Source organism: Notothenia rossii, assembly GCF_949606895.1.
Source record: "Notothenia rossii genome assembly, chromosome: 4".
Classification (NCBI taxonomy): Eukaryota; Metazoa; Chordata; class Actinopteri; order Perciformes; family Nototheniidae; genus Notothenia; species Notothenia rossii.
In genome coordinates, this window is record NC_136902.1 from 3,589,786 (window position 1) to 3,617,622 (window position 27,837).

The window sequence follows — 27,837 nt, forward strand, 5'->3', positions numbered from 1 at the left end:
CGGCAGGGGCGAATGGCTCGTGTTGTCCTGCAGGATGAAGACATCACCACCAAGATAGAGAACGACTGGAAGAGACTCAACGCTCTCATGCACTATCAGGTAAACACACAACATCGGAACGCCACCAAAATAAAACACTTTCCTGTCTTTCATATATACCTACAGTAGGGCTTTTATTGTGAAAGGGTGAGGAAGATCGAGTGGTTGTAGACTTCTCATAATATCACATTGAATAAATATATCTAAAGCATTCCTGATGGAAAACACCAGAACAAATATATGTACGTAACAACAGCGCTAGTTTTTAAAGTCTGTGGAACCTTTCTTTAATTTACCCTCAAACTTCTCCTGGTTCTTTTATCAAGAAAAAACTAATTTGAGTTGAGTTTCTGCCGGAGCTTTTTATTATGGAAATTGCGCCGACAAACTTTGATGTTCGGCGCTCTTGACTTTTAGCTCCTCATTTGCATGTCCTTGCTGCTGTAATCCGGGTGACAGAAGAGAGGACAATTACCGTACAGGTGGCAGGAGACATGAGACACACACACACACACTCTCCTCCCCCGCATCCCCCCTCGAGAGATGGGAGGACAGCATCTCTTACCCTCTGTCTCTCTTGACTTTCAAGTTTCAAGTTTCAAGGCTTTGTTGTCATTAGCACAGCAGCTACAGTGTAGATATGGCAATGAAAAACGTAAGTCCTCCTCCAACAGTGCAATATGTATGTATTTGTTTATTCCACACATGGAAGTTATTTTAAAACAAAACATGTACACTTTACAGAACATGTACACTTAGGCCCCGTCCATGCGAAGACAAAAACGAACCTATTTCGATATGAAAAAAGTAGGGATGTCCCGATCACCTTTTTTTGCTCCCGATCCGATTCCGATCATTTGATTTTGACAATTTGCCGATAACGATTTTTCCCGATCCGATCTTTATGCAATGCATTAAGAGAAAAAAAAAGCATTCAAGTTGTCCCTTAAGGTTATTTTTTAATTTAAATTGGATATTCTATCCAACATGGATATAGCTTCTTTCTTTCACAGCAGCATTGGTCCAGTTCAGTTGTGCAGCGTTGGATCAAAACAAAATAAAGCTTATCAGTACTCGTTAGCTTACTGCTACTATTAGACACTGCGCCCACTCTGTTGCCAGATTTGAGAGAAATAAGCAGGTCTATGAAAACAAGCCCCAAAGAAGCAACACATACATGATGTTCTGTCATTTGAAACTAAAACTAAGGCCTCAGGATGACTTTAAGACTTGAACATGGTCATTTTTGTTTTGTAACATTGAATACAACATTTTAAAAAAGTATTTAAAAAAAAAAAAAAAAAAATCCCGATCCCCGATTTTTTTCTCCCGATTCCGATCTTTTGAAAATCACGTGATCGGCTCCGATCCCAGATCACATGATCGGATCGGGACATCTCTAGAAAAAAGTCTTCCGTCCGTACGGAATCAGCTCAAGAAACGTGTCCGTCCACATGAGACCGCTTGACCCGCAGGAGGCGCTGTAGTACATATGCCAGGCCTGTAAGTGGCGCTGTACTTCCACCACAAAATACACCAAAAGCAGCGAATAAGACCGATCATGATTATTATTATATTATATTATTATTGTTGAGGATGGTTGTGGTAGAGGGGCTGTCGATTTTGCACTAACATCTGTATCATGGGCAGTATCGTCTGGAGCACGAGCGCAACCCTGTGATCCGCCATTGTTGTTGTTGTTGTTGGTGAGACGCATCAGCAATGACGCGGGGGTGAGCAGGAGAGGGGGGAGAGGCGGGGGAATGATCGTATGGGGCGTACACATGGAGCCGCAAGCGTTTCATCCTCAGACCTACCCACTTTGGGAGCCGTTATCAAAGTGTATCGGATCCGCGTTTCCGTTTCGGCCTCGTGTGGACGAACCGTCTATACGATAAAGAACTTTAGCGGATTCAACTGATATCGTCTCCGTGTGGACGGGGCCTAATACTGGTTGTTTGTTTTTTTTGTTTTTTTTAAAAGAAGGAAATCACCATAAAAAAGTCAAATAAAAGCAGCATTCTTTCAGTCACAGTTGCTTACAAATACTGAAACATAAAACCAGAACACAATCACAAGTCAACATGGATAGGACATAGAACAAATAAAACAGATACAAATACAATTGAAATAGTACAAGGAGAGTCTAAGTAAAAGGAATGATATATGATATATGATATATTAAATAAATAATTAGCTAAATTAATGTTTATGGATGTTCTTTAAATAGTTCAGGAGTTTAATAGTCTTATGGCCTGTGGGATGAAACTGACCCTGAGTCTAGTGGAAATCAACGGTATTACAGCAAGAAGAGGAAAGGACAGATTAAGTAGAAAGAGTACATATTATATATAAAGTATGCACCTGGTATACATAATGACATGAAGTAAAAACAAATAACAGAGAAGTACATCATGGTGAAAGAAACTAAATAACAGTATTTATATAACAAAAATGCACTTTAATGCTTTTTTAATTCTATTTTGAGATGTTTAATTCTAGTATTGTTCATTTCTACTCTTTAATTTCTACTTGCCTTGTTTGTTTTTTTATTCTGCTGCAACGCAAACATTTCCTAATTTGGGATCAATAAAGTGCATCTTATCATATCTTATCTTAGAAAGTGTGAATTGCACGAGGGGATTTGGCACATGCATGTATATTGCATCAGAGAAATTACAGTCTATTTCAGCGGTTCCCAACCTGTGGGCCGCGGCCCCCTAGTGGTCCGCAAAGGCATTGCAAGTGGGCCACCAAATCATTTTGCAAAACATTAGGATTTGTGTGGAAACATTACATTAGATGTTACTTGTTAGACGCTTTTATCCAAAGAGACTTACATACTCAATACTGTGGGCAATCCCCACAGAAGCAATTTGGGGTTAAGTGTCTCAGGGACACAACGACATGCTGACTGCAGTGGGGTTTGAACCTGTGACCCCCTGATCCCAACACCAACGCACAACACACTGCACCACACGCCAAAACATTTCATTATTACGATTTGAACCTCTTTTCCTTTCTCTTTCTTGATCCTCCTTAGCAACGGTCATTCCAGTCCTTGACAGCGGTCTGTTCTACTGGATTAACAACGTGTCACATGTTCTGAATTGACCAATCAGAATCGAGTATTCAACTAAACCATGTAATCAAAATGTCTGTTTGTTACTGATAGCCAGCTCCTTTTCTAATTCAAATAAAAAGTACTTTATTCAGCCTCTGTATTGTTTAGGGTTGAACTTGGGCCGCGAACATTTTTTAGATTGTTAAGCGAGCCCTAAGTTGAAAAAGGTTGGGAACCGCTGGTCTATTTAGTATAAGTCTGTTTCTTCACATCCTCCTGCTATTCTGGGCCCTGCTGTTCAACAGAGGAAACTAAAGAGGGCTTCTGCAGGATTTATGTCCGTTGAATATATAAAAAAGGTAAAGCAGGCGGGAGATAATAAAGAGGAATAATATAAACGGGCAGAATCAGAGGGTCTCAGCAGGTCGTCAATCTTCAGCAGCCAGAAGTCATTACTCAGCAAACATCTGCTTCAAAACGCACCGCGATCACTTCTAAGATGCCCGGTCTGCAGCTCTTTATTCAGGGAGGGGGTTCGACCCTCATGCTGGGGGTGGGTCTGAACTCATGCCCCTGCAGAGTGAGCAGAATCACCACCAGATGTACGAGTCATTAGAAGAAGGGACCGTCTTTAGTGTCCTTCACCCAGGACCTGGCCCCCCTCAGGTTCTCTCCTCCCCTTCTTTCCTTTCCTTCATTTCATTTAGCGGACGCTTTCAGAGAGACTTACAGTAAGTGCATTCAAGCTTGAAGAGACGTGGCTTTAGCAGAAGATGTAGACGGGCCTCTTTGAAGTGTGCAGGATCTTCTTCTCTCTCAGATGTTTGTGTTCTCCTGGTTTCAAACACGTTAACCCTCGTCATCATCACCGTGTGTGTGTGTGTGTGTGTGTGTGTGTGTGTGTGTGTGTGTGTGTGTGTGTGTGTGTGTGTGTGTGTGTGTGTGTGTGTGTGTGTGTGTGTGTGTGTGTGTGTGTGTGTGTGTGTGTGTGTGTGTGTGTGTGTGTGTGCGTGCGTGTGTGTGTGTGTGTGTGTGTGTGTTTGCATTGGCAACTGCGACTGCACATCTGGCTGCTCATTAAGACCCAGAGTGAGGGAGAAGTGTGCAGAAAGAAGTACTTTTTACACCTGAACATCAGCAGGAGAGGACTCTTTAAAGTAGAGACACTACATACTGATATACACCTGAACATCAGCAGGAGAGGACTCTTTAAAGTAGAGACACTACATACTGATATACACCTGAACATCAGTAGGAGAGGACTCTTTAAAGCAGAGACACTACATACTGATATACACCTGAACATCAGCAGGAGAGGACTCTTTAAAGTAGAGACACTACATACTCATATACACCTGAACATCAGCAGGAGAGGACTCTTTAAAGTAGAGACACTACATACTGATATACACCTGAACATCAGCAGGAGAAGACTCTTTAAAGTAGAGACACTACATACTGATATACACCTGAACATCAGTAGGAGAGGACTCTTTAAAGCAGAGACACTACATACTGATATACACCTGAACATCAGCAGGAGAGGACTCTTTAAAGTAGAGACTCTACATACTGATATACACCTCAACATCAGCAGGAGAGGACTCTTTAAAGTAGAGACACTACATACTGATATACACCTGAACATCAGCAGGAGAGGACTCTTTAAAGTAGAGACACTAAATACTGATATACACCTGAACATCAGCAGGGTACTCTTTAAAGTAGAGACACTAAAAGTCTGAATGCTCCTTGGCGTTCACTTCGAGAGGACTTTACTCCCCCCTCTTTCTCTATCTCAGTACATAGATAAAGACATAAGCACACAGATATAGACGTAGATTAAAAACAAGGGATTTGAGATAAAAGATTAATGAGATAGCAGATTTTTGGGCTGATTAACATCTTTTTGTTTTATAATCTCCCCTCCGTCGAAGAGAAGTGTTTCATCTCACCTCCTTTCTTCTCCTCCTCTCTTGGTGGATGATTTCCCGCCTCATGAATCAGACAGCGTTAACAATCCTCATAAACATAAAGCACATAAAAATGAACTCCAGTTGTCAGTGTGCGTATTATTTTATGATGATGCAGAATGCAAAACACACCGTTTGCCGTGTGAGGAACAACACTAGCCGCGTTCACACCCCAGTGCAGTTCCCACTTTAGTTCCGAAATGTCGCGTTCACACCAAAAAGAGCCGGAACTAAAATGTGTTCATGAGAACCTTTTGACCCCTTTTTCCGTCCCTGCTAGAGAGCAGGTACTTTCATGGGAGAAAAAGGTTCCTATGTCTGATTGGCTGGGCGGATTGCAAACCACGCCCCGTAAAACTCAAAAAAAGGTTTTGTGAAGCCGCCATTTTATTACATTACATTTAGCTGAGGCTTTTATCCAAAGCAACTTACAATAAGTGCATTCGACCGGGAAGACACAACCTTGAAGAAAACAGAATCATATAAGTACATCAGGTTTCATAGAGCCAAACATTTCAAGTGCTACTCAACTAGCTTTAGATAAGCCAGTCCTTTATTAGTATATAAGTGCTTTGTTAGTAATTCTATCGCTCGAAGTGGAGTCCAAAGAGATGAGTTTTCAGTCTGAAGAAGATGTGTAAGCTTTCTGCTGTCCTGATTTCAATGGGGAGCTCATTCCACCATTTTGGAGCCATGATAGCAAACCCACAAGTTTTTGCTGATGGGAACTTGGGTCCCCCCCTATTATCCTTGCATTAGCAGCATTAGCATTAGCATTAACATTAGCATTAGCCCAGCGCAGAAACGCAGAGAGACTCATTTATGGCAACACAAAATAAAACATGGGAGCGGTGGAGATGAGGAGGTTTCGGCGTTCTGGCGATTTACTCGGAAGGCTTCAGTAGAAGCGGCTGGGAGTCCCAGCAGCTTCTACTGATCCAGTCCCCAACTCCGGGGACTTCCGGCCGGGGACTCCGGGTGGCAGTATACGTCGTGAAGTGGTTTGCGGCCTGCCATTAAACCCAAAGCAGAAGAAGAAGAAGTGACGTCTGCTCACGGACTTATTCCAGTGAGAACGCGATCTGAACTCAGTTCATGAGAACTAAAGAGAAAAGTGTGAAAGCGCCTACTGATGATGTTTGAAAAAGTGTTGATCTACGACAGGTGGACCGCCGCTTTTTCCTGAATATTAATATCTCTTTGCCACTTTCATTTGTGGAGACAGTGTGGGAAGAGTGCAGATAAGTGGCCGTAAAGGGCAGACTGTGTCTAAATAAGACGTGAGTCAGGAAACCTTCCGCTGCCCTCTGAGTGTCCTCCGCTGCCTCAGACTGATCCTGTTTCCAGACGTCTCTCGGGGCATTTTGGGCTATTTTCAACAGCCCCAGACCAAATAGATAGCACGACACGCTATCAGTTCCTCGACTCACTCTGGGCTCGACAGGTGGGAGGCTTTTAGGAGTAGAACGTTTGGAGAGACATATGCTTTCGCTGCTGGACCCAGAGTTGCATTTCTTAACGGACGTTTCTACTCAAATTAACCTTATGCAGATTTTCTCTTTCTCACCTGTGGCTCAAAACAGCAGATTTACCGTCACTTCTTACACAAAATAACATGTTTGGTTTTGTAGTAACGGAGTAACGACATGACACACATCCACAGTCCCGTCTTTTTTTTTTATCATAAACAACCTTCGTCTTCTTCTTCTTCTTCATCTTCTTGTTCTTCTTCTTTACTTTAGGTTGTATGTTTTCTGCCGGTTAACGCTAGAATAAACGCGCTAACTTGAATGCTAGGAATTCTCTGTAAAATGAGCTACCGTGTCCACACTCAGTCAGACAGTACACTAATCATTGAGCAATGTGAGTTCTCACTTAGAGCTCCTCTAGTCTAGATACGTTCAAGGTGCATTTGTGGAGAGGGCTGCAGAAACATATTATAAATGTGATATCTTTTTAATCTATACCAGGGGGGTCAAACTCAATTTCATGGCGGGCCACATCAGCATTATGGCTGCACTCAAAGGGCCGGTTGTAACTTTAAGACTATATAAAAGCATGTAATGTATTATATTACATGATTGCCTCTGCCATTGGATTATTATCAGATGGGGTAATAACTTCATAATTAACTACGTCTGAAAGCAGAAGCCTAGGGCAAATAATTGCAAGTCTCTTCAGTGAGAATGTCACAAAATGATTTAAAAGAAAAGCCAAATTATGGAAAAAAAAATAAAATCCCCCCAAAAATAAAAAAAATAAAAAGATATATTAATTGTGCAACATGTATGGGCAACGTGCTTCTGTAAATCGCCATGTAACGTTATAATAAACATATTTTATTCTTTGCAATCTCTTATGGGCCGCATAAAATGAAGTCGCGGGCCGGATTTGGCCCCCGGGCCTTGAGTTTGACACCCCTGATCTATACACACCACACATGGTGCACCCCGTTAATTCTGGGGTCTCTTCGAAGCTTTTCCAGAGTGTGTTGTGTGCTACACGGTTGAGCGCCCTGAGAATAGTAATTGGTGATTTTGAGCTGTATAAAGAATGATTGATTGAATTTGATTTGTATCCCTCAAATAGAAACGACTTTAATAATAATAATAATAATAATAATAATAATGCATTTTATTTATATACCGCTTTTCACAACTCAAAGACGCTTAACAGTATGAGGGAGGGTAGACAAACAAGGACAGGTAAATATAGTAAAATAAAAATATAAAAAGGCAGTCAAGAGGAAGTTGATTGAGAGGGGAGGGGCTTATGGGTAGACAGAGTTGAAAAGATGTGTTTTGAGGCGGGACTGTAGAGTTATAAGAACTCACACACTTCTTCCTAACTCCCACATTTCACTGATTCAACTCAACGTCCCCTTTGATCCTTTTGAGTTGTATTTTCTGTACGGGAGTCGCCTCATGCTCAGGATGTGTGTGACCGAGCTGGACGGATAAGCATCGGAGGGCACGGAGAGGGGAGAGAGAGAGGAAGGCCACTCTCTGCTGTCCGTCTAATGGAGGTGTTATCAGCAGCCTTATCACACCTGCCCACTATCAGCCTCACACTGGATTATCCCTGAAGGGCGGATCTGCACGCCTTCAATCATTCACTCTATCACAAGGACCATCTCTGCTGTCAGCCGTGAAGAAGCACAGAGAAAAGGAAGGAGATGGGGGGGGGAGGGGGGAGGAGGGGGAGATAGAGAAGCTATTTCATGGGGAAATGCATGACTGGAAAACGTTGTTGATATGTAAGAGTGCATCGTCAGCGTGAAGCAGAATACAGGATGGAGAGGCCGTAGACATCAGGGTTAGGGAAGGGAAAAGGAGAGAAGGGTCTGGGATGTTAGTGGTGGTTGGTGGAGGGGAAGAGGAGGAAGAGGAGGAGGTGGAGGGGAAGGTGGAGGAAGAGGGAGACCATTTTCCATTTCCCTCCAAGAGCCGGAGCGGCGTCTCTCAGAGGATTCCTCCTGATTTCATCCTCGGTTTCAAGTGCCTTCAAGTGCCAGCAGAGGCCAGATGGCAACTAATAACAGAAGCCAGATTAGTTTGGGAGGAGTGGGAGGAAAGGGGGGAGGATGGAGGAGGAAGAGTGGGAGGAAAGGGGTGAGGATGGAGGAGGAAGAGTGGGAGGAAAGGGGTGAGGATGGAGGAGGATGGAGGAGGAAGAGTGGGAGGAAAGGGGTGAGGATGGAGGAGGATCGAGGAGGAAGAGTGGGAGGAAAGGGGTGAGGATGGAGGAGGAAGAGTGGGAGGAAAGGGGTGAGGATGGAGGAGGAGGAGGAAGGGGTCCATATTTCCATTTTATTTCTATGTAAATACTGCTATATTTTTTATTATTTTTAATATTTTAGTGGGAATGCATTCCGGCTATCTGTTATGCTACTCACAAATTTCTTTATTATTCCTCCGGGTTATTTTGCGCCACTTATCGCAGAAACTCCGTTCAAACATCAAAACGTTCAGCTCGGTCGGGAATCGATGGCTATTACTTTTCTAATTCATAACTTTCATAATTCCAGAGATACATCCCATAATTCATCCCATTTTTAACATGGAAGTCAATGGAGAAACTCTTCAGACTTCAACAATCTTTATGCAACTTCAACTCTGCTAACTGCTCATTGATACTTTCACTCAGAAACCTCATTCCAACTTTAAAATGTTACATGATATCTGTTACGGTTCTTCAACAAAACGTTCACATGTAACAGGTTCATCTCTCATTCAGAACATGGAAACCTTTGATCTCTGGACACCTCGTTAGCTCAACTATAAACACCTGTGTCATGGAACACGATGATGTCATCGCTCCAACTGCCATGCTCAGAGCAGCAGACTTCAGATAATGGTCAACGGTCCTGCCCTCAACAGCTCTACGTCAATTATGGGGTGTCATCATATCCTTCGCCATAAAAACACGATGTCGCTGTAACTCCAATGGACACGGTCTGATCGTCCCCCAAACTTCGCTTGTATATCACCGGTCCATGCCTCAACAGCTCCACGTCAAATCTGACATCTAACTAAATGCCGTTTCCATGGGAACACATCCCTGGCCATAAAAGACGATGTCGCTATAACTCCTATGAAAATGTTCAAAAAGTGCTCAAACTTCACATGTGTGCTAACAGTCCAGCTGTGATGACATCTACGGGACAGTCTCTCCTCCTTCTCTCTGGGTCTGAAGCAGGGTCCCTCCCCCTCCTCCTCCTCCTCCTCCTCCTCCTCCTCGGGGGGTGTGGCTGTAAATGCCAGCCAACAAACTGCTGGTTGTTTTTTTGGATTGTCAGAAAAATAAATCACAAGTTTTGTTTCTTCTAAAAATGTCAAGCTGCACTAACAGACCGTTTCAAACAATAGAGTCATTTTGTGAATAATTAACAATTTGCAACTTATATATATCAATATTACAATGACTTGTGTATAGACTATTCTGCACAATTTATATTCTATTCTATTCTATTCTATTTACTTGCACTATTGTATCTGTGTTATTGTGTTGCTCTGTTGGAGGAGGAGCCTGTGACCTCAGATCTGTCATATCTACACTGTAGCTCTGAACACATGACACTGAAAGCCTTGAACTTGAACACTGATGAAGAGTTCTGTTATGAAAGAATCTTCAATCTGTTAGTGAAGCCTTAATAATGTCCTTTTGTACCCATTGTCCTCAGTGTATGTGAAGTGATGGAGCACATCACACAGCTCTGAGTTTCAGTTACTCACAACTCCATCTGTACACAGCGTCTTCTCCTCTTTGACTTTATGCTATTCTTACACCTGCCTGCGTACACCAACTTCTCTACACAATATAAGACAGTCCCTCCCTCCTCCTTTTGCACCCCACCCCGGCTGCAGAGCTGACATCATGCCTGTGTGTTTGTGAAGGGGAGACAATGACAGTCAAGTTGAGATGAGCTGTTTCTGCAGAGGGAACGCCACGGGTCGGTGTGAGAGAGCAGCAGGGGGGATATGTTCTGCTGCTGGGATTATTCACCGAGGGCCTCTAGTCCACACTTCACTGTAACGGCGTGCGTTGAAGCTTCAATGCTTCTGCACATTCACTTTGAATGGGGTGACGTGACACTTGCCGAACTGCATTGTGGGAGAGTTGCTTCCAAAAGTTCAAAAGTTGAGCAATGTTCAACTTTGGAAGCTTCGGCCAATCGAATCATATGCCAGTACAAGCTCTAGCCAATCAAACCGCTGCTTGTGTGTCCGGGGCGGGAGATTCATGTGATTGGTTGTTGGTCGAGTTTCAGCGCACGCCGCCGTGTGGACGCTGCGTAACTAAACGTTTAAAGCCTACTGCAGCTGCTCCTGATGGATTTGTACTATTTCCAACTTTCTTATATGATCTTACTTGTTTTAGTTTTTTGGTTTGAAGTGAGTTATTTAGCTGTGCCCTCTCTTGTGGGGAGATGTTGTTGCCGTTATGTTGCCACTGTTGTTCAGCAACCCCCTTGTTTACACTAGGGATACCAGCGATTATTCGATTTTTTGAATATTCGTTACAGTCTCCATAATCGATTTTTTTTTTTTTAATTCGATTTTATTTATATAGATTTTTTATTATTATTTATGTTTTTCTTTTTTTTCCTGGCTTAGTTTCAACCAAAATATAGACTAATGCTAATAATAGTAATAGTATTAATAATTGTAAATGGCCATTGGTCACACCACCAGTTTGTTTGACTGTAAACTTGGAGGAAGCCAGAAGCGCAGACTGCTGCACTCATGGTCCTTTTCCTGGCATCCCTTGTTTACACCGCGGACAGCTAATCACGCTAAAGCCGGCTAGCAGGAAAAGATGATGCATTGTTATGACCGGCTCGTAGGCCACAACGGGAAGAGAGAGAGACGTTCAAGACAACATTTATTGTGGCAACACCAAAAACAACACAAACGATGAGAGGATGGGCGGGGAAAGGATCCCGGCGAGAGTTTCCCCACAGAGGTCTTGGAGAGAGCGGCGAAGGCCTCATGACTCCGAGCAGCTGGGCTTGAGTAGCACCTCGGCTCCAGCCAGGTGTCCCCAGTCATGCTGAATGGCCTCTTCAGCTCCGCCCCCATCACAGGACCTGCAACACACATGACATGACATGTTACTTGTTAGATGCTTTTATCCAAAGAGACTTACATGCTCAATACTGTGGACAATCCCCACAGGAGCACTTTGGGGTGAAGTGTCTCAGGGACACAACGACATGCTGACTGCAGTGGGGTTTGAACCTGCTGTGACCCCTGATCCCAACACCACTACCACACGCCTCCCCCCCTGCACACTAACGGCCACAGGCTCTGGGGCCGTCACAGTATGACAGGTTAAGACTTTGCAAAGTAACACCTCGACCTCAGCTCCTCTCTCCAGTGTCTTCCCTAACTCATACAAAATGTAGACGGTTATTGGAGAGCACACACACACAACACTCCAGCAGCTTAATGTGATGTTTGTTTCCCCCTCAGGTGTCAGACCGCTGTGTCGTGGCTCTGGTTCCCAAACAGACGTCCTCCTACAACATCCCCTCCTCCGCCAGCATCTCCCGCTCCTCCATCAGCCGATACGGTGAGTCCCAATGCTCCTTTCATTACACAGCTCAGCTTTTAATGCACATTTTGAGGTGTAGCGTTACAAATGGCATCATTAGAGGCAACGCACGTTTATTTATGCAGCACTTTTCAACACAAGGCAATTCAAAGTGCTTTACAAAAATGAAAGACATTACGAGCACATTAGAAACATCAAGAAGTGAACAGAATAAAACATGAATAACAGTTACAGTGAGATGTGAATATTTCAATTAAGAAAAGTCTTCAGCCTGGATTTGAAAGTAGTCAGAGTAGCAGCGGACCTGCAGGTTTCTGGGAGTTTGTTCCAGATGTTTGGGAATATCCCTCACCAAGTTCTCACTTTCCTCGACCCCTAGTCTTCTGTGAAATTATAGTTATTCTGATCCTTTCATCCTTCTCCTTCAATCATGTTGCATTCCCAGACAACACATGTACCTGTTTTACGGCCCGTCCACACAGCGGCGTGCGTTGAAAAGCTTCACCATTCACTTTGAATGGGCTGACGTCACTTTTCGCCAAACTGCATTGTGGGAAGCGACCCGGAGCGTTGCTGGCGTGGCTCGCTGCAAAAGTTGAGCAATGTTCAACTTTTGACGCCTCGGCAGAAGCTTCAGCCAATCGAATCGTATGCCGGTACAAGCTCTAGCCAATCAAACCGCTGCTTGTGTGTCCGGGGCAGGAGATTCATGTGATTGGTTGTTGGTCGAGCTTCAGACACGCCCACCGGCAAGCTTCAACGCACGCCGCTGTGTGGACGGGCCGTTAATGTTACCTGAACCCATCTTTGACCTTTCAACCACTTTTCTTTTCAATTCCCACAATTAGGATATTTTAAAGGTTGATTTTGGTTTTGCGTTTTTTGAAATAAATTGCGAATTGGATTCCTAAAAAGCCTTTGCAGAATAACATCTGATGAACCTAACATCATCTATCACATGACTCTTTTCTTAAAGGGCATAAAAGAAATGCTTTGACGTGACACACTGCTCTATTGCGTACGAAATGTCGCTTTTTGTGAAAATGCTCTTCTGGACTACATGAAATAAAACAATGCTCATTTATAACAGGACACAACTTTGAATGTTGAAGTGTCCAGCTTTCTGGAAGCGGCACCATTCTGTAAAACACATTTTTAATGAGGCTGGTTTTGCCTTTTCACTAAAAAAGTTGCTAATTGGATTACGAAAATGCCTTTGCAGAATAAAATCTGACGTACCGAACTTTATCCGTCACACTTTTCAGGAAAGCATAATAAAAACGCAATCTGACGTGTGACGTAACAACTGCTCTTATTCAAGCTTTATTGGCTCCAAACTAGGGAGGCCAGCGATTATTCGAATATTCGTTCGTCTCCATAATCAAATTCGATTTTATTTATATATTTTTTTATTATTATTTATGTTTTTCATTTTTTTCCTGGCTTAGTTTCAACTAAAATATAGACTAATGCTAATAATAGTAATAATTAGTAATAATAGTAGTTCCGAACTACTTCGAACTGACAAGTCCAAATGATTTTTTTTTTCTCTCCGGCGGGGGGGGAATAATCGATTAATATTCGGGCTGTCCGATTTTCGAATTTGATCATGGTCAGTTTCTGGCATCCCTACTCCACACCAGTTGATAAATCGCCTACCGTAATTCACATTTTACAAGACATTCAAATGGACCCACCGGTTCTGATCAGAGTGTTGCATTCGAAAAGCCTCATGGAAACGGCACCAAAAGGTAGAAGGCAGATAAATCACATTTTACTCGTCTTTTTGTGCAAAAGCTTGCCTACTTTTCTGGAGTTGAAACGATGCTATGGGCAGAACTTCAGAGCTCTCTTCATGTTTCTCCTCTGCTCTGTGTAATGAAGGAGTACAGCCACGTGTAGCCTTTCGAGCCAACTTCTGATTCAAACTCCTTTGGATCGGAGTTCCCTCCAAACCAGTCCATGATTAGGTTTTCAAATGCAATTAAATGGAAACACAGCAATTGATTAGCATACATGAGGCGGGTGTATTTGCAGGCTTATTAATCAACAGCTAATCCCATGCAAATGTATTCGTGTTGCCTCGGAGACAGAAATGTTTTATATGTTGGTTGTTACAGAGATGAACAAAGCCAAGTCCCTGAAGCGGTCAGCTCTGTTTCTGCACACGCTTTTCAGTTGTATTTCTTTTTCTCTCTCCAACTGTGAGCGCTGCATTCTGCTTTTCAGCTCGGATCCAGAACTCTGCTGGATGGAAGAATAATGGAAAGAGTAGAGAGAGAGAGAGAAATATCTATTGTTGGATTTTAGAGGCGTCACATTACTGTTATGGTGATGCGTCATTGGGCTACTACTACTGGAGAACATGCTGCTCCAAAAACAAGTTAAACAATAATGAAAACGAGGTGTTTTCACTTGAAATAAGTAAAAAATCTGCCAATAGAACAAGTGAATATTAGCTTGGTAAGATGTCTTGAAATAAAAAGTGATATTTAGATAAATAAAATCTTGTAATTATCTGGAGAACTCATTCTGAACTATATTTCACCAGAATCAGGAAAAGTTGTGTTACGAAATAAGCCGTGGATGCTCAAAGGTGTTTCTGTGTTCTGAAGTTAGATGGTGATTTTCTAATAAATATGTAAATAAATATGTGTTTCATCTGAGATACAACTCAAAATAAGATTTTTAGACTTAACAAGACCCGATATCTCACTGCAGTGTCACTTCTGAAGCTATTATGTCTAAAAGCAAAACATATTAGATTAGATATTAGACACATATACTTGGCAAGATTTCGAGTTTTTGATACTGTACTGTACATGCAGCCACACACACACACACACACACACACACACACACACACACACACACACACACACACACACACACACACACACACACACACACACACACACACACACACACACACACACACACACACACATACACACACACACACACAGCAGCAGGCGACTTGTGAAGGAAAATTATTCTGTGTGAATGGTACTTCACACAAACAGAGAAAGATAAGTGAGCATGTCCAATTATCAGGATTAGTGATAGGAAGTGAGCGCTGCCTTCAAACCGTCTAACAGCCAGAAAAAGAGCTAACCTCTTGCCTCAAAGCAATTATATCCAGAAATTGATACTGTGTGTGTGTGTGTGTGTGTGTGTGTGTGTGTGTGTGTTCAGCGTGTAGGGACACACAATATGAATTTGTAATTTTATATTTTCGAAGGGGTAATGCACTCATTAACACCTGAGTCCATCATGTGCCAGATTTAGCCGTTATTGCATATTTCCATCTGCAGTCTCTGGCAGGTCGGTGGATTTAAAGAGGCTCAATTATACTTTTGAGGTTTTCCCTCTCCGTACAGAATACCTTATATAGGTTTGTGTGCATGTCAATGGTCTGCAAAGGCTGAAATCCCTATGTCCCCTCAGGGGGAGGTTCTCCCTCTGCATGGGGTACTTTAATAGTTTTCTGAATTTAGTTGATTATACTTCATTCTACTTTGGTAACATTTCCAATTCAGGACTTTTACTTGTAACAGAGTACTTCTGATCTACTTTCACTTCAGTAAAGGCTGTGAATACTTCCTCCACCTCGGGCTGCAGGTTAATCTCAGAGCGAGGGGAGGGAGGAAAAGGCAGGAGGAAAGGAGGGGAAGTAGAAATATAGGGCCGTAAAAAGCAGTGACTGGATTACGATGGGATTTGGGAGCTGAACCGAGCTCAGCACATAAATCCTTCCTCCAGAGGCGCAGGTCGTCTCATTTGAAAGGTGTGCGGAGTCTGTTCGGCAGCGAGAGGCTTTGTTCCTCGCCTCGTTCTTTGAAGCCGGGTCGGAGACGGATCCTCGTTCAGATCCTCGTTCAGATCCTCGTTCGGATCCTCGTTCAGATCCTCGTTCAGATCCTCGTTCAGATCCTCGTTCAGATGCTGGGAGAAGACGGAGGATAATTAGAGCCTCGTTCAGACTGAGTGAAGAGAAGCAGGATGTGTGGATGATGCTCAACACATCTTCTGATCACAGATGGCCAAAGTACACACATCCTTTACTCAAGTAGAAGTACAGATACTCGTGTTTAAAAGTACTCTGGTGAAAGTAGAAGTAGTGACTAAACTTCTTTACTCAAGTAAAAGTAAAGAGGCTTTGAAATGTACTTCAGTAAAAAGTACCCATAACTAGCAGCTGTTTTAAAGAGTACCTGACCTCCCTTTATTTTAATAGAACAATAATGTCATTGTTAGCTAATGAATGTTTCCATGGAGACCAACGGCAACATGACAACGTTTTCATTGGTCCCTCTTCTTTAGAGAAGACCAGGAAATGGAATTACACACAAATGCAATCTCCTCTACAGTGGGAAGGGGAAGATGGTGTGTGTGTGTGTGTGTGTGTGTGTGTGTGTGTGTGTGTGTGTGTGTGTCTGTGTGTGTGTGTGTGTGTGTGTGTCTGTGTGTGTGTCTCTGTGTGTGTGTGTGTGTGTGTGTGTGTGTGTGTGTGTGTGTGTGTGTGTGTGTGTGTGTGTGTGTGTGTGTGTGTGTGTGTGTGTGTGTGTGTTGTGTCTCTTGGCAGCCATGTTGTGTCTTGTACTCTTGTTAAGTCATAGTGTAGTGGTTTAATGTCTCCCTGGTGGGTTTGAGGGTTTTCTGTGTCTCTTGTTAATGATTCATTCTCCTCCTCTCTCCTGGACAGACTCGTCTTTCCGGTACACGGGGAGTCCGGACAGCCTGCGCTCTCGGGCCCCGATGATCACGCCGGACCTGGAGAGCGGGGTGAAGGTCTGGCATCTGGTGAAGAACCACGAGCACGGAGACCAGAAGGAGGGAGAACGCGGCAGCAAGATGGTGTCCGAGATATATCTGACCCGGCTGCTAGCCACCAAGGTACAACATCTGACAGGCATGATTCCAATGCAAAGGTTTTATCCTCATTTGCACACAAGCTACAGAGTAGAAATGCCAATGACATTATTCTGACCTGAGCTCCTCCAACAATGCAACATATATACCATAATTTTCGGACTATAAGCCGCGCCTTTTTCCCCATTTTTCGACCCTGCGGCTTATATAACGGTATGGCTAATCTATGGATTGTTACAGCTAACGGCCACTAGGGGACCTCCTAAATCTATGGATTTCTACAGCTAACGGCCACTAGGGGACCTCCTAAATCTATGGATTGTTACAGCTAACGGCCACTAGGGGACCTCCTAAATCTATGGATTGTTACAGCTAACGGCCACTAGGGGACCTCCTAAATCTATGGATTGTTACAGCTAACGGCCACTAGGGGACCTCCTAAATCTATGGATTTGACAGGTTACAGTCCACCACCTTTAACTCTATGGGCTCTATGGCCGGTCCGCGCCCCCCACCTTTAAGCGGCGGGCTCCAGCAGGAAAAGCTGGAGGCCGGAAAAGAGTGAGACAGGTAGCGCGCAAAAGTAAAAGTGGAACCGAGAGTGGTACGAGAGACAGAACGAGAGCGAGACAGACAGACATTACGAGAGCGAGACAGTTTGTCCCCGTACCACTGGTTGAAAACCACTGCCGGTATGTGCGCTGGGAGCGCACCGTTTAAGTTTGAAAGTTGAAAAGTGTGTGTGTCTGAAACGCTATGTGATACAGTACAGTTTACACAGCACATGTTCTGTAGCTACTATTGCACTAAATGCTAACACTTGAATACGTTATGCAAATATGCAACTTGTTTGTTGAAATGTTAATAAATGGGAGCTTCCTCAAACAGCCATCTCTTTCCCGACAATCCCCTCTGTGCACGAACCCTTACATATGGTAATGAAACATTCAAACACCTGCGGCTTATAGTCCAGTGCGGCTTATATATGTACACATCATTCAATTTAGCTGCTGCGGCTTATATTCAGGTGAGCCTTATAGTCCGAAAATTACGGTAATTGAATACAAAAATTAAAAATAGTGCAAAAAGTCTACATTCTGTACATGTAAATAAAAGCACACAACGACAAGTAAACAAACACTGAAATAAAACTAAAGAAAGGCAGAGTTGGAGAGGACACAAGGACACGGCAGCCACCATCCAATGGACATGAATGAATACATGCTTCTTCATCCTTAGTTTTTAAAGATTCAACATTCAAAGCTTTTTTTTCATATGCATACAAGTTACAGAATATTAAAAATGTTCTGAGGGGAAATAAGGTTTGGTGACAGTTGCTCCATTTTAGAAAGAGAAAAATGGTTTTATAAACATAAGAAGTTATAGAAAAAATTGACAATAAGAGAATAAAACATTTAAATATGTATATGCACATTGTACTACAATATATAACAACAATACATATGTTGAAATGTCTTAAATTACAATGCAAACAGTGCTGTATAAGTATTAATAAAAGTAATAATTAAAACCAGATTAATGATTGATATGTAATTGGTCCCACAGCGGGGGGACTTCAATTGTTACACCAAAGAAACACAGTGCACAAAAATAAATACTGACATATCAATTAAGAGGCAACACACGTTAATCATGTCATAAAAAAATTAATTAATAATACATCCAAGGTAGAAAACATCTCAATCCTTTTACGCTGCGATGGACAGTCTAACACTAAATGTACATTTTCAAAGATATCGACTGTTATTTTGTATTTATTGATTGTTATGCTTGTATTTATGTCTTAATGTGTGCATATGTATAAATGTGTCTGTTGATTGTGTATATATAGGTATATACATATTATTTGTTTTTGTATTCTGGACTGTGGGAAACGATATTTCGATCTCTGTCTGTACACACAAACTGAAAGATTGACAATAAAGTTGACTTTGAAAAGACAGTGAACAAATAGACTTTTATAAATTTCGAAAGAGAGTGTTATTACTCAACAGTTGAATAACCTTCATCTCTCCTCCTCCTCCTCCTCTTCTTCAGGGCACGCTGCAGAAGTTCGTGGACGACCTGTTCGAGACGTTGTTCAGCACCGTGCACCGAGGCTCCTCTCTTCCTCTCGCCATCAAATACATGTTCGACTTCCTGGACGAGCAGGCGGACAAACACGGCATCCACGACCAGGACGTGCGGCACACGTGGAAAAGCAACTGGTGAGCTGCTTTAAAACAACTCAGGAAACCAAGATATTGAGTTAACAGATTCACACGGAGGTGAATACAGCTCATGACTCTTCCTCTCCCTCCTCCAGCCTTCCTCTGCGCTTCTGGGTGAACGTGATAAAGAACCCTCAGTTTGTGTTCGACATCCATAAGAGCAGCATCACGGACGCCTGCCTCTCGGTCGTCGCTCAGACCTTCATGGACTCCTGCTCCACGTCGGAGCACCGGCTGGGGAAGGACTCTCCGTCCAACAAGCTGCTTTACGCTAAAGACATCCCCAACTACAAGAGCTGGGTGGAGAGGTAGGAGCCGCTCGGATACAAATACTTTTACTGTACTTTCTACTTCTCACATGTTGAACTCAAATACCTGTACTTTCTACTTCTCACATGTTGAACTCAAATACCTGTACTTTCTACTTCTCTCATTTTCCAAACAGGCTGGTTCCTTTAGTCTGAATGTGTGTTTGGTGGCGTGATCATTATTATTTAGAGTCATTGCGTGCCTATTGATTTGAACACGATCCGTGTATCCATCATTTCCTGGTCTTCTCTAAAGAAGAGGGACCAATGGAAACGTTGTCATGTTGCCGTTGGTCACCATGGAAACATTCATTAGCTAACAATGACATTATTGTTCTATTAATATAAAGGGAGGTCAGGTACTCTTTAAAACAGCTGCTAGTTATGGGTACTTTTTACTGAAGTACATTTCAAAGCCTCTTTACTTTTACTTGAGGAAAGAAGTTTAGTCAGTACTTCTACTTTCACCAGAGTATTTATAAACACGAGTATCTGTACTTCTACTTGAGTAAAGGATGTGTGGACTTTTGCCATCTCTGTGTCTTAATGTGGGCGTCGCTTTGTTAGAAAAAGTGGTGGGGACACTTTTCTCAGATTTAAAAACCACTTCTGCTTTAATCGCCCCCCGCAAACAATACTACAGACATACACTTACAATACTATTTGTACAACTAGCACAGTAACTATGCTACGCTGCTGCAAAGCTATTCTCTATTCAATTATTACTAATATTAAACGTATCCCAGGTCCAAACGGCACCACTAGAGTCACCAGAAATACAACCAGAAAGTGAGAACAGTCCTCCAGAATCTATAAGTTCTCAAAGTGTACAATTCTTTCTCCAGCGTCCCCAGTGTAAATGTTGCCGATGCCGTCATGTTAGCAGACAGTTATTGTTCCTGAAGGTGGTATGATGCTTTAGAAAGCTGTCTCTATAACAAGGTGTTTCCTGTGTTTCTCCGTCAGGTACTACGCTGACATCAGCCGTCTGCCGGCCATCAGCGATCAGGACATGAACGCCTACCTGGCGGAGCAGGCCAGGCTTCACTCCAACGAGTTCAACATGCTCAGCGCGCTCAACGAGATCTACTCCTACATCAGCAAGTACAGCGAGGAGGTGAGGAACACATGCACTCGCGCAGAACAAGTGTCTTTGTGATGCATTCTGCAGGAAACACTGAGGTCTGTGTCCTTACGCGGGACAGTTTGGACCAAGGCCCCGTCCATCCCGAGACGATTTCAGTTGTATCCGCTAAAGTTCTTTATCGTATAGACGGTTCGTCCACACGAGGCCGACACGGAGTCGTGATTTCGGAGCCCGAAACGGATAAACTTTGAAACCGACTCCCTAAGTGGGTAAGTCTGAAGTCTGCGGCTCCGTGTGTACGCCCTATACGATCTTTTCCTGAATCGATGACGCCATGGCCCCGCCTCTCCCCAACTCTCCTGCTCGCCCCCGCGTCATTGCTGATACGTTTCGCCAACAACAATGGCCGATCAGAGGGTTGCGTTCGTGCTCCAGATGCTACTGATATGTTTGTTTATTCCTTATGCCCATGCTCGGGGGTCTTATTCGCTGCTCTTGGTGTATTTTGTGGCGGAAGTACAGCGCCACTTACAGGCCCGTCATATGTACTACAGCGTCTCCAGCGGCTTCGAGCGTTTTCGTTTGGACAGAAGACTTTTTTGAAACCGATTTCGAACAGACGTCGATGGTGTGGACGGGGCCCAAAAATCAAGGGCAGGAGTATTAATAGGATAGGTTGTCGTAGGAGCCACATCTAAATGAATTCTCTATGTTTATTATTTACTGTTTTTTACTTATTATTGGTGCTGGGCTTTTCACTAGAGCTTTCTCTTGGCATTGATAGAGACAGGGTGAAGTTACGGAGAGGTGAGGAACGCATGAACTCGCACAGAACAAGTGTCTTTACGATGCATTCTGCAGGAAATACTAAGGTCTGTATCAGAACGAGAGAGAGTTTGGACCTTCTGTGTATTTAAAAGAAAAAGAGAAACTTCCATCCCCTTAAAGACTACACCTGACTAACTGAATCACACACACCTCCTCTGACAGAGAGAAAGAAACTTAGAGCTGTAATTTAACTATTCATTCTAATTTAGAGCGAGCTCTGGCAGGACGAGTGGTGCATTCAGGTGCTTCTGGGATGGCCCCATTTCCAGAGTTAGAAAGTCATTCTTCCAACGGTTAACGGTGTGTTCATGAGCTCTAAGTTGTAACGTGGAAACAACATGCATGCTATGATCTAATCCAGTTTGTACACAAAGAGCATAGAAGACGGATCAGATCGGCCATGACCTTCCGCTGACTTTCCGAGATGTTGTTTCCTTTACGGGGTGTTAAGGTTACGTCTCAAAGTGAATGCATCAATAATGGTCTTTTTTTGCAATGTGTTGAATCCGCCAAATGGGTGACATCCGCTAATCACGGGCAGATTGCAGAAAAGTTGTGATTCAGAAATGTTCTGTTCCTCCTCTGTGTTTCGCACGCCGAGGTTAGCGAGGTCAGAGTCTTCAGCAGACTTCCCCGAGGTGAGCGTTAACAAGGCGGCGTCTGATCTGCAGCAGAAAGTGATGTCTACAAGCTTCCCAGCATGCTCTCTGCTGAGCGGAAACACACACACGCTGTCAGATCACAGGAAGAGGGAAGGAGGAGGGAGAGAAAGAGAGTGCATGTATGGAGACGTGATGCCTCTAATGTCAGCGGGTCCTCTGGGAGGCATGAGTCTGACCTTTGTGCTGCTCTCCTTTTATTCCCTCGCTCTCTACTTCCTGTACCTTCCTCCTCTTTTCAAGCCATTATCCTTTGCTCTCCGTGAACCTCACACTCTGCTGCCTCAGCTGTCTGATGCAAACTTCCTCATGATCCATTGACTCCACACGCGGAGCCCATCGGTCCCAAAAACGTACGTTAAGAACCTCATATTTACGGCTCTGCACAACGGGGCCGAGCTGCGGATACTTCAATGGATTTGGGGAGAGATGCACCTGCAGACAGCGCTGCAGATTAATAATACATTGCTGCGATGAAGAGGAGGAGGAGGAGGAGGAGGAAGTGCTGTAGCTGCCAGGTTTTAAGAGCACTTAGGCAGACGAGAGGAAGAAGGGAGGCTCTGCTGCACACAAAGGGCTGCCGGGAAACTGAAACACCAACAAAGAAAACCTCAGGAAAAATATTCGACGTGTTTCTAATCGACAATAAAATAGTTTGAAAAATGGCTCATTAAATGCAGATATTTGACCAACACGCATGATTTCTAGATTGCTGAGCCTCGTGGTGAACTCGGTGAATGAACGGAGACTCGCCGTGCTCTGCAGAATAACTGAGGACCGAACAGAACACCTCTAAATGTGTCTCTGCTCCACTGAAGGACACCAAAACGCCCAATAAAACAGTTAAAAGGCATAAAAAAAAGGCTCGTTAAACGCCTGTAAAACTGACATTATATGATATATTATTCATGATTTATAAATTGCGGAGCCTCGTAGTGACCTTGCGTATGAATACAGAGCACTTGAACGAGTCTTTAGATTCATGCAAAGTGCTTCTCCACGGGAATAGATGGCGCATTGTGGGCGAAGGTTTTTACCCTGTGTTCATTTATTATTTATCCATTACCTCCGAATAATTGAAAGTACACATTGTGTCAGAGAGGTCAATTAATGATGTTGTTTAGTTAGCTTGTAAAGTGTGTTTGAGCAGTAGGAAAAGAGCTATATAAAAACCACTCATTAAATTATTATTATTACTTCAGATAGTATTCAGATAGTTTGCTTCGGTAGAAGTACGAATACTACACTCTGGTACAAGTCCTGTATTTAAGAGTAATGAGAATGACCTTCCTCAAAGTACAAGACTTGAGTAAATGTACTTTAGTTACTTTCCCCCGCTGCATATATCCATATCAAAGGATGTTGTACTATTTGACATGGAAGGCTGAGCATGTGTGAAACCGTCAGAGATGACAGGGCGAGACACACAGATTCTGTCTCGTCCTTTTCAACTCGACTTGACAAACGCCGCGTTTACACGGTGGCGCCTCGGAAGATGAAACGAGTTAGGATTAAACACAAATGTTGCTCCGTGTTGTGGAAGACAGAGACCCTGATGTAACGATGTTCCTCTCTTTCATGTGATGGCTCTGCTTCACAAAGAAATACACAACTTTATCCGAAATCAAATCTACGAAACGTATCACTGTGGGAAGAGACAATGGGCTCTCAGTGTTTCCCCTAGGATGGAGTCATAGCAGCGGTGCTAAGGCACGTGGGCCCAGCATAATGTGAGCGTGGAGCGCGTGGAATTTTTTAGTGCGTGCGAAGTGCGCCCCGCCAATTTGTTTCTATGTGTCAGCACAAGAAAGGCTCTTGAGGCCTAGTACCAGGGCCGGTTCTAGACAATTTGCTGCCCTAGGTGAGACTTTAGGCGACATTTTATATGTAAAGAATAAATGAAAAATCTCTACAAAAGACAAATACACTGCAAAAACTTATTGACAGGTAGTAGACGTCAAAATGGCTTCAAATGTATTCAATATTGTATGAACATGTTTGAATTGGAGGGTGGACGTCACATCCTCTAGGGGGGTCCGGGGCAATGTCTCAAGATTTAGCAAAAATACACCTTTATTGAACAAACAGTAACACAAATATAACAAATCACATAACAAACAATCAAAAATGAAAAAGCGTCGCCACTTATTATTATTTTAAGAAAAAGAAAAAAGTAAAAAAAAAAAAAAACTTTTTTTGTTGTTGTTACCTGACAGGGACCCCCTAGCAACGGCGCCGCCACTATTTGTATATAGGGGAAACAATGGGCTCTGCTCCAGGACACTTCAGAGGCTACATGTGTTCGCTTCCTTTGTTTTCGTGGTCCTTCTATAGTGGATTTGTCCCTCTGTAGTCATTTTGTGTTCATTTCATGTCTTTTTGGAGTTGCGTGTCTCTTTAAGTCATTTCCTGTGTCTGTTGTAGTCTTTTTCAAATGTTTTGTAGTCCTTTTACGACTCTTTGCCATCATTTTGATCTTTTTCTGACTTTTTTGTGTCTCTGTAGCCATTTTGTTCTCTTGTTATGTCTTTCTCTAATCGTTTCATGTCTCTGAGGTCATGTTGAGTCACTTTGTAGATGATTTGGGTCTCTTTTGTTGTATTTTGAATAATTGTGTGTGTCTAGGCATTCAGTGTTCCTTTGTCGTGTCTTTGTGGTCGCTGTGAGCCTCTTCCTGGTTGGTACTTGTCTCTCCAAGCCACATGTTGTAGGTGAAGTCCAGGGAAGGGTTCTTTGGGCCCCTCGGTTGCAAGGTGCATCGACCTCATGTATTTGACGCTATTTTTCTGTCCCCCACAGATCACGGCGGCGCTGGAGCAGGACGAGCAGGCGAGGAAGCAGAAGTTGGCTTACAAGCTGGAGCAGCTGATCGCCGCCATGTCTCAGGAGAGCTGAGGACCCCCAACACACCCCACATCCGCACTCATATTATTTCCTCCTCACACGGACCTGCTCAGGGCCACAGACTGAGAAACAGAAACCCTGCAGCTGGAGGACCGTCAGCAGAGAACGTGGCCCCTATTTATTTGATTTCTCTCAAAGAATATTCCTGTGTGTGTGTGTGTGTGTGTGTGTGTGTGTGTGTGTGTGTGTGTGTGTGTGTGTGTGTGTGTGTGTGTGTGTGTGTGTGTGTGTGTGTGTGTGTGTGTGTGTGTGTGTGTGTGTGTGTGTGTGTGTGTGTGTGTGTGTGTGTGTGTGTGTGTGTGTGTGTGTGTGTGTGTGTGTGTGTGTGGGGAGGACTAGATGAATCCACCAGTGTGAACCGGAGGAGCAGATCTCGCGTCGCATCCAGATTTTTATTTTTGTACTTGTACATTTGAATATTATCAGTTGCAGTCCCGCCCAGGAGGACCCTGTCGTTGTGCAAAGACAAAGAAGACGACATCGGGGTCTCCTCTCACTTTTCCTCGGACTAAACCTCCGCTCTTTATCACGAACCATGAATCCGGTCCGATCGTGAAACATGAAGCTCATCATCTCAGAGCCTCTGGAGGACTTCAGCCGGCATGCGCCTGAACAGAGGAGAGGACATATCTAGGAGAATCAATCTGGAGTCCAAGGCTTTCTTTCTTTTGTCTTTTTGTTTAGTCATCTGTGTGTGAGTCAGAGTCTGTGAATGTACAGATGATTTATTTTCTGTTTGCAAACACAAAGGGGCTCAGTTGAGCTGAGTGAAGTCCGTTCGTCAGACCGCTTCCCAAACCTTATCCCCAGGTTCATGCGTTATCAGGGGATTGAACTGGTGTTATTTATTAGTGGTAATCAGTCTTTTTATATTCAGATGCGCAATGAATGTGTACCGACGTTTCCGCAGATTCTCCATGGTGCTGTTTCGACTTAAGGATCTATTTAGTTGACTTCTTATGGTCGGGAAACTATTGTTGTGTTTATTTCTGTCCTTCGAAAACACAGAACAACTTCCTTTTCTTTGCAATGTTGTGTATCCGCCCCACTGATTGAGATCCGCTCCAAAATGAACTATGTCTTTCCTGAGCACATGCCGCAATCTTCCAGCAAATTTCATTTAAATCGGGCTGGTCGTTTTTCTCTCATCCTGCAGAATGCTGTAAATATAACCCCCAAACACAACATCATTTTCCATGGCAGCATAAAGAGCAAGAACAACGTTGGAGATGTATGGGACAAAAATGCTTCGTTTGACAAGAGCCCTTATTTACACGCAAAGCATTACCTTTTCCTAAAACTAACAACTACTTCTTTAAAAGTAGTTAACAATCTGACGTCACTGGTTGGCGAAACACAGGCAGCGCCAACAATACTGTTTTTAAATAATCGGTACACGAGAGGCTAGCTAGCTAACGTCGTCTAAAAGCTGTCTAGTAATTTACGTAATAATTCACGTTAATCAAGTTAAAAAATATTAAAACCAGGTGATTTAAATCTTCCTCAGAGTGGGTCGGTCACCTCTTCAGTTGATTAGTCATTCTGTATCGATCTGTGGGGCTTGATAGCTCACCATGCTAACGCGCTACCTTCTTAGTGCTGTATTTAACGTGATTAGCATGTAGCTTTAGCCCACAGGAATGTTTGTTTACACACACCGATTGCTCCGATAAGTAGTCTGTGTTTAAACGAACTACCTTTCTAAACATCTATGTGGCTGATTATCACTCATTCTGCAGATTTCATCACCTGATAACGTTTAAAATCTGTGTCATCATCCACTGAACCACACTTCTCTAGAGTAGAGTGTGTGTGTTCACATAACCATACATGACTGTATCTCTATGGGATCAACTTCCTGTGTGTTTGCATGCTATCCAGGGGCCATCTTTGATTTGATCAAGTGCCAACGAGTCCTGCCAGCTCCGGTTGGCCAGCTGAGATGTTCCTCGCACTCACAATAAGATTCAGTTTAAACAAGTGCCAAAAGATCCCGTCGTTTCAAATTGTCCTCTAATGTGTCATAAATCGGTTTATGCTTTACAGAGGGAGCAGAGCTGTCATGTTGGAGCCGGTTAAAGCTCACACAGAACTGGAATACAGTGAGTTTTTTTTAAAGGTACGAAACATAAGGTGACGAATATAAAAGTGTTACATGCTGCGTCTGCTGACTTAAACCTAAGAGGCTGACCTGCGAGCTACAGCGAACTAGAGATTTCACCGTCTGGACTCATTTTCTTCCGGGATATATATGTGTCCGCTTGTTGTTTACATCAAGTACTTGAACAATAGGTAGTATTAAAGGTGTGCACAGTGCGTGTTGAGAGCATGACCAACACCAGTCGTGAGTGAAAGGTGCTTCTTCTTTTCTCCGTGGCCTTAGATACCCATCTGATCTTATTAGTCCTCTGATCCGGCAACTCTGCTGAGAAGCGTCTTAGCGAGATACGGTAAAAAAGGAAAAGGTGAAGAGGGTACGGCGGACATCGCCTCGCTCAGCACCCGGCTCTCCTGAGCTGTTTGAAGAGGAAGTGTTGAGAAAGAGAGAGAAGCCCTTTAGCTCTAGTTTCCTGCTCCGGCTTTGAAGCTGCTCTTTGATCTGAGGCGGTGTGTGTGTGTGTGTGTGTGTGTGTGTGTGTGTGTGTGTGTGTGTGTGTGTGTGTGTGTGTGTGTGTGTGTGTGTGTGTGTGTGTGTGTGTGTGTGTGTGTGTGTGTGTGTGTGTGTGTGTGTGTGTGTGTGTGTGTGTGTGTGTGTGTGTGTGTGTGTGTGTGTGTGTGTGTGTGTGTGTGTGTGTGTGTGTGTGTACGCACGCACA

The 27,837-nt window shown here is 43.4% G+C and overlaps 1 protein-coding gene across 1 annotated transcript; it reads left to right on the top strand.

The window, feature by feature from the left end:
- On the top strand, positions 1-27,837 carry LOC307038203 (plexin-A2-like). The gene is made up of 7 exons (XM_079679525.1): positions 1-99; positions 12,051-12,150; positions 16,838-17,028; positions 19,063-19,232; positions 19,331-19,543; positions 20,510-20,660; positions 24,917-27,837. Exons 1-7 carry the CDS (start codon positions 13-15, stop codon positions 25,010-25,012), a joined length of 1,008 nt encoding a protein of 335 aa, XP_079535651.1. The 5' UTR covers positions 1-12; the 3' UTR covers positions 25,013-27,837.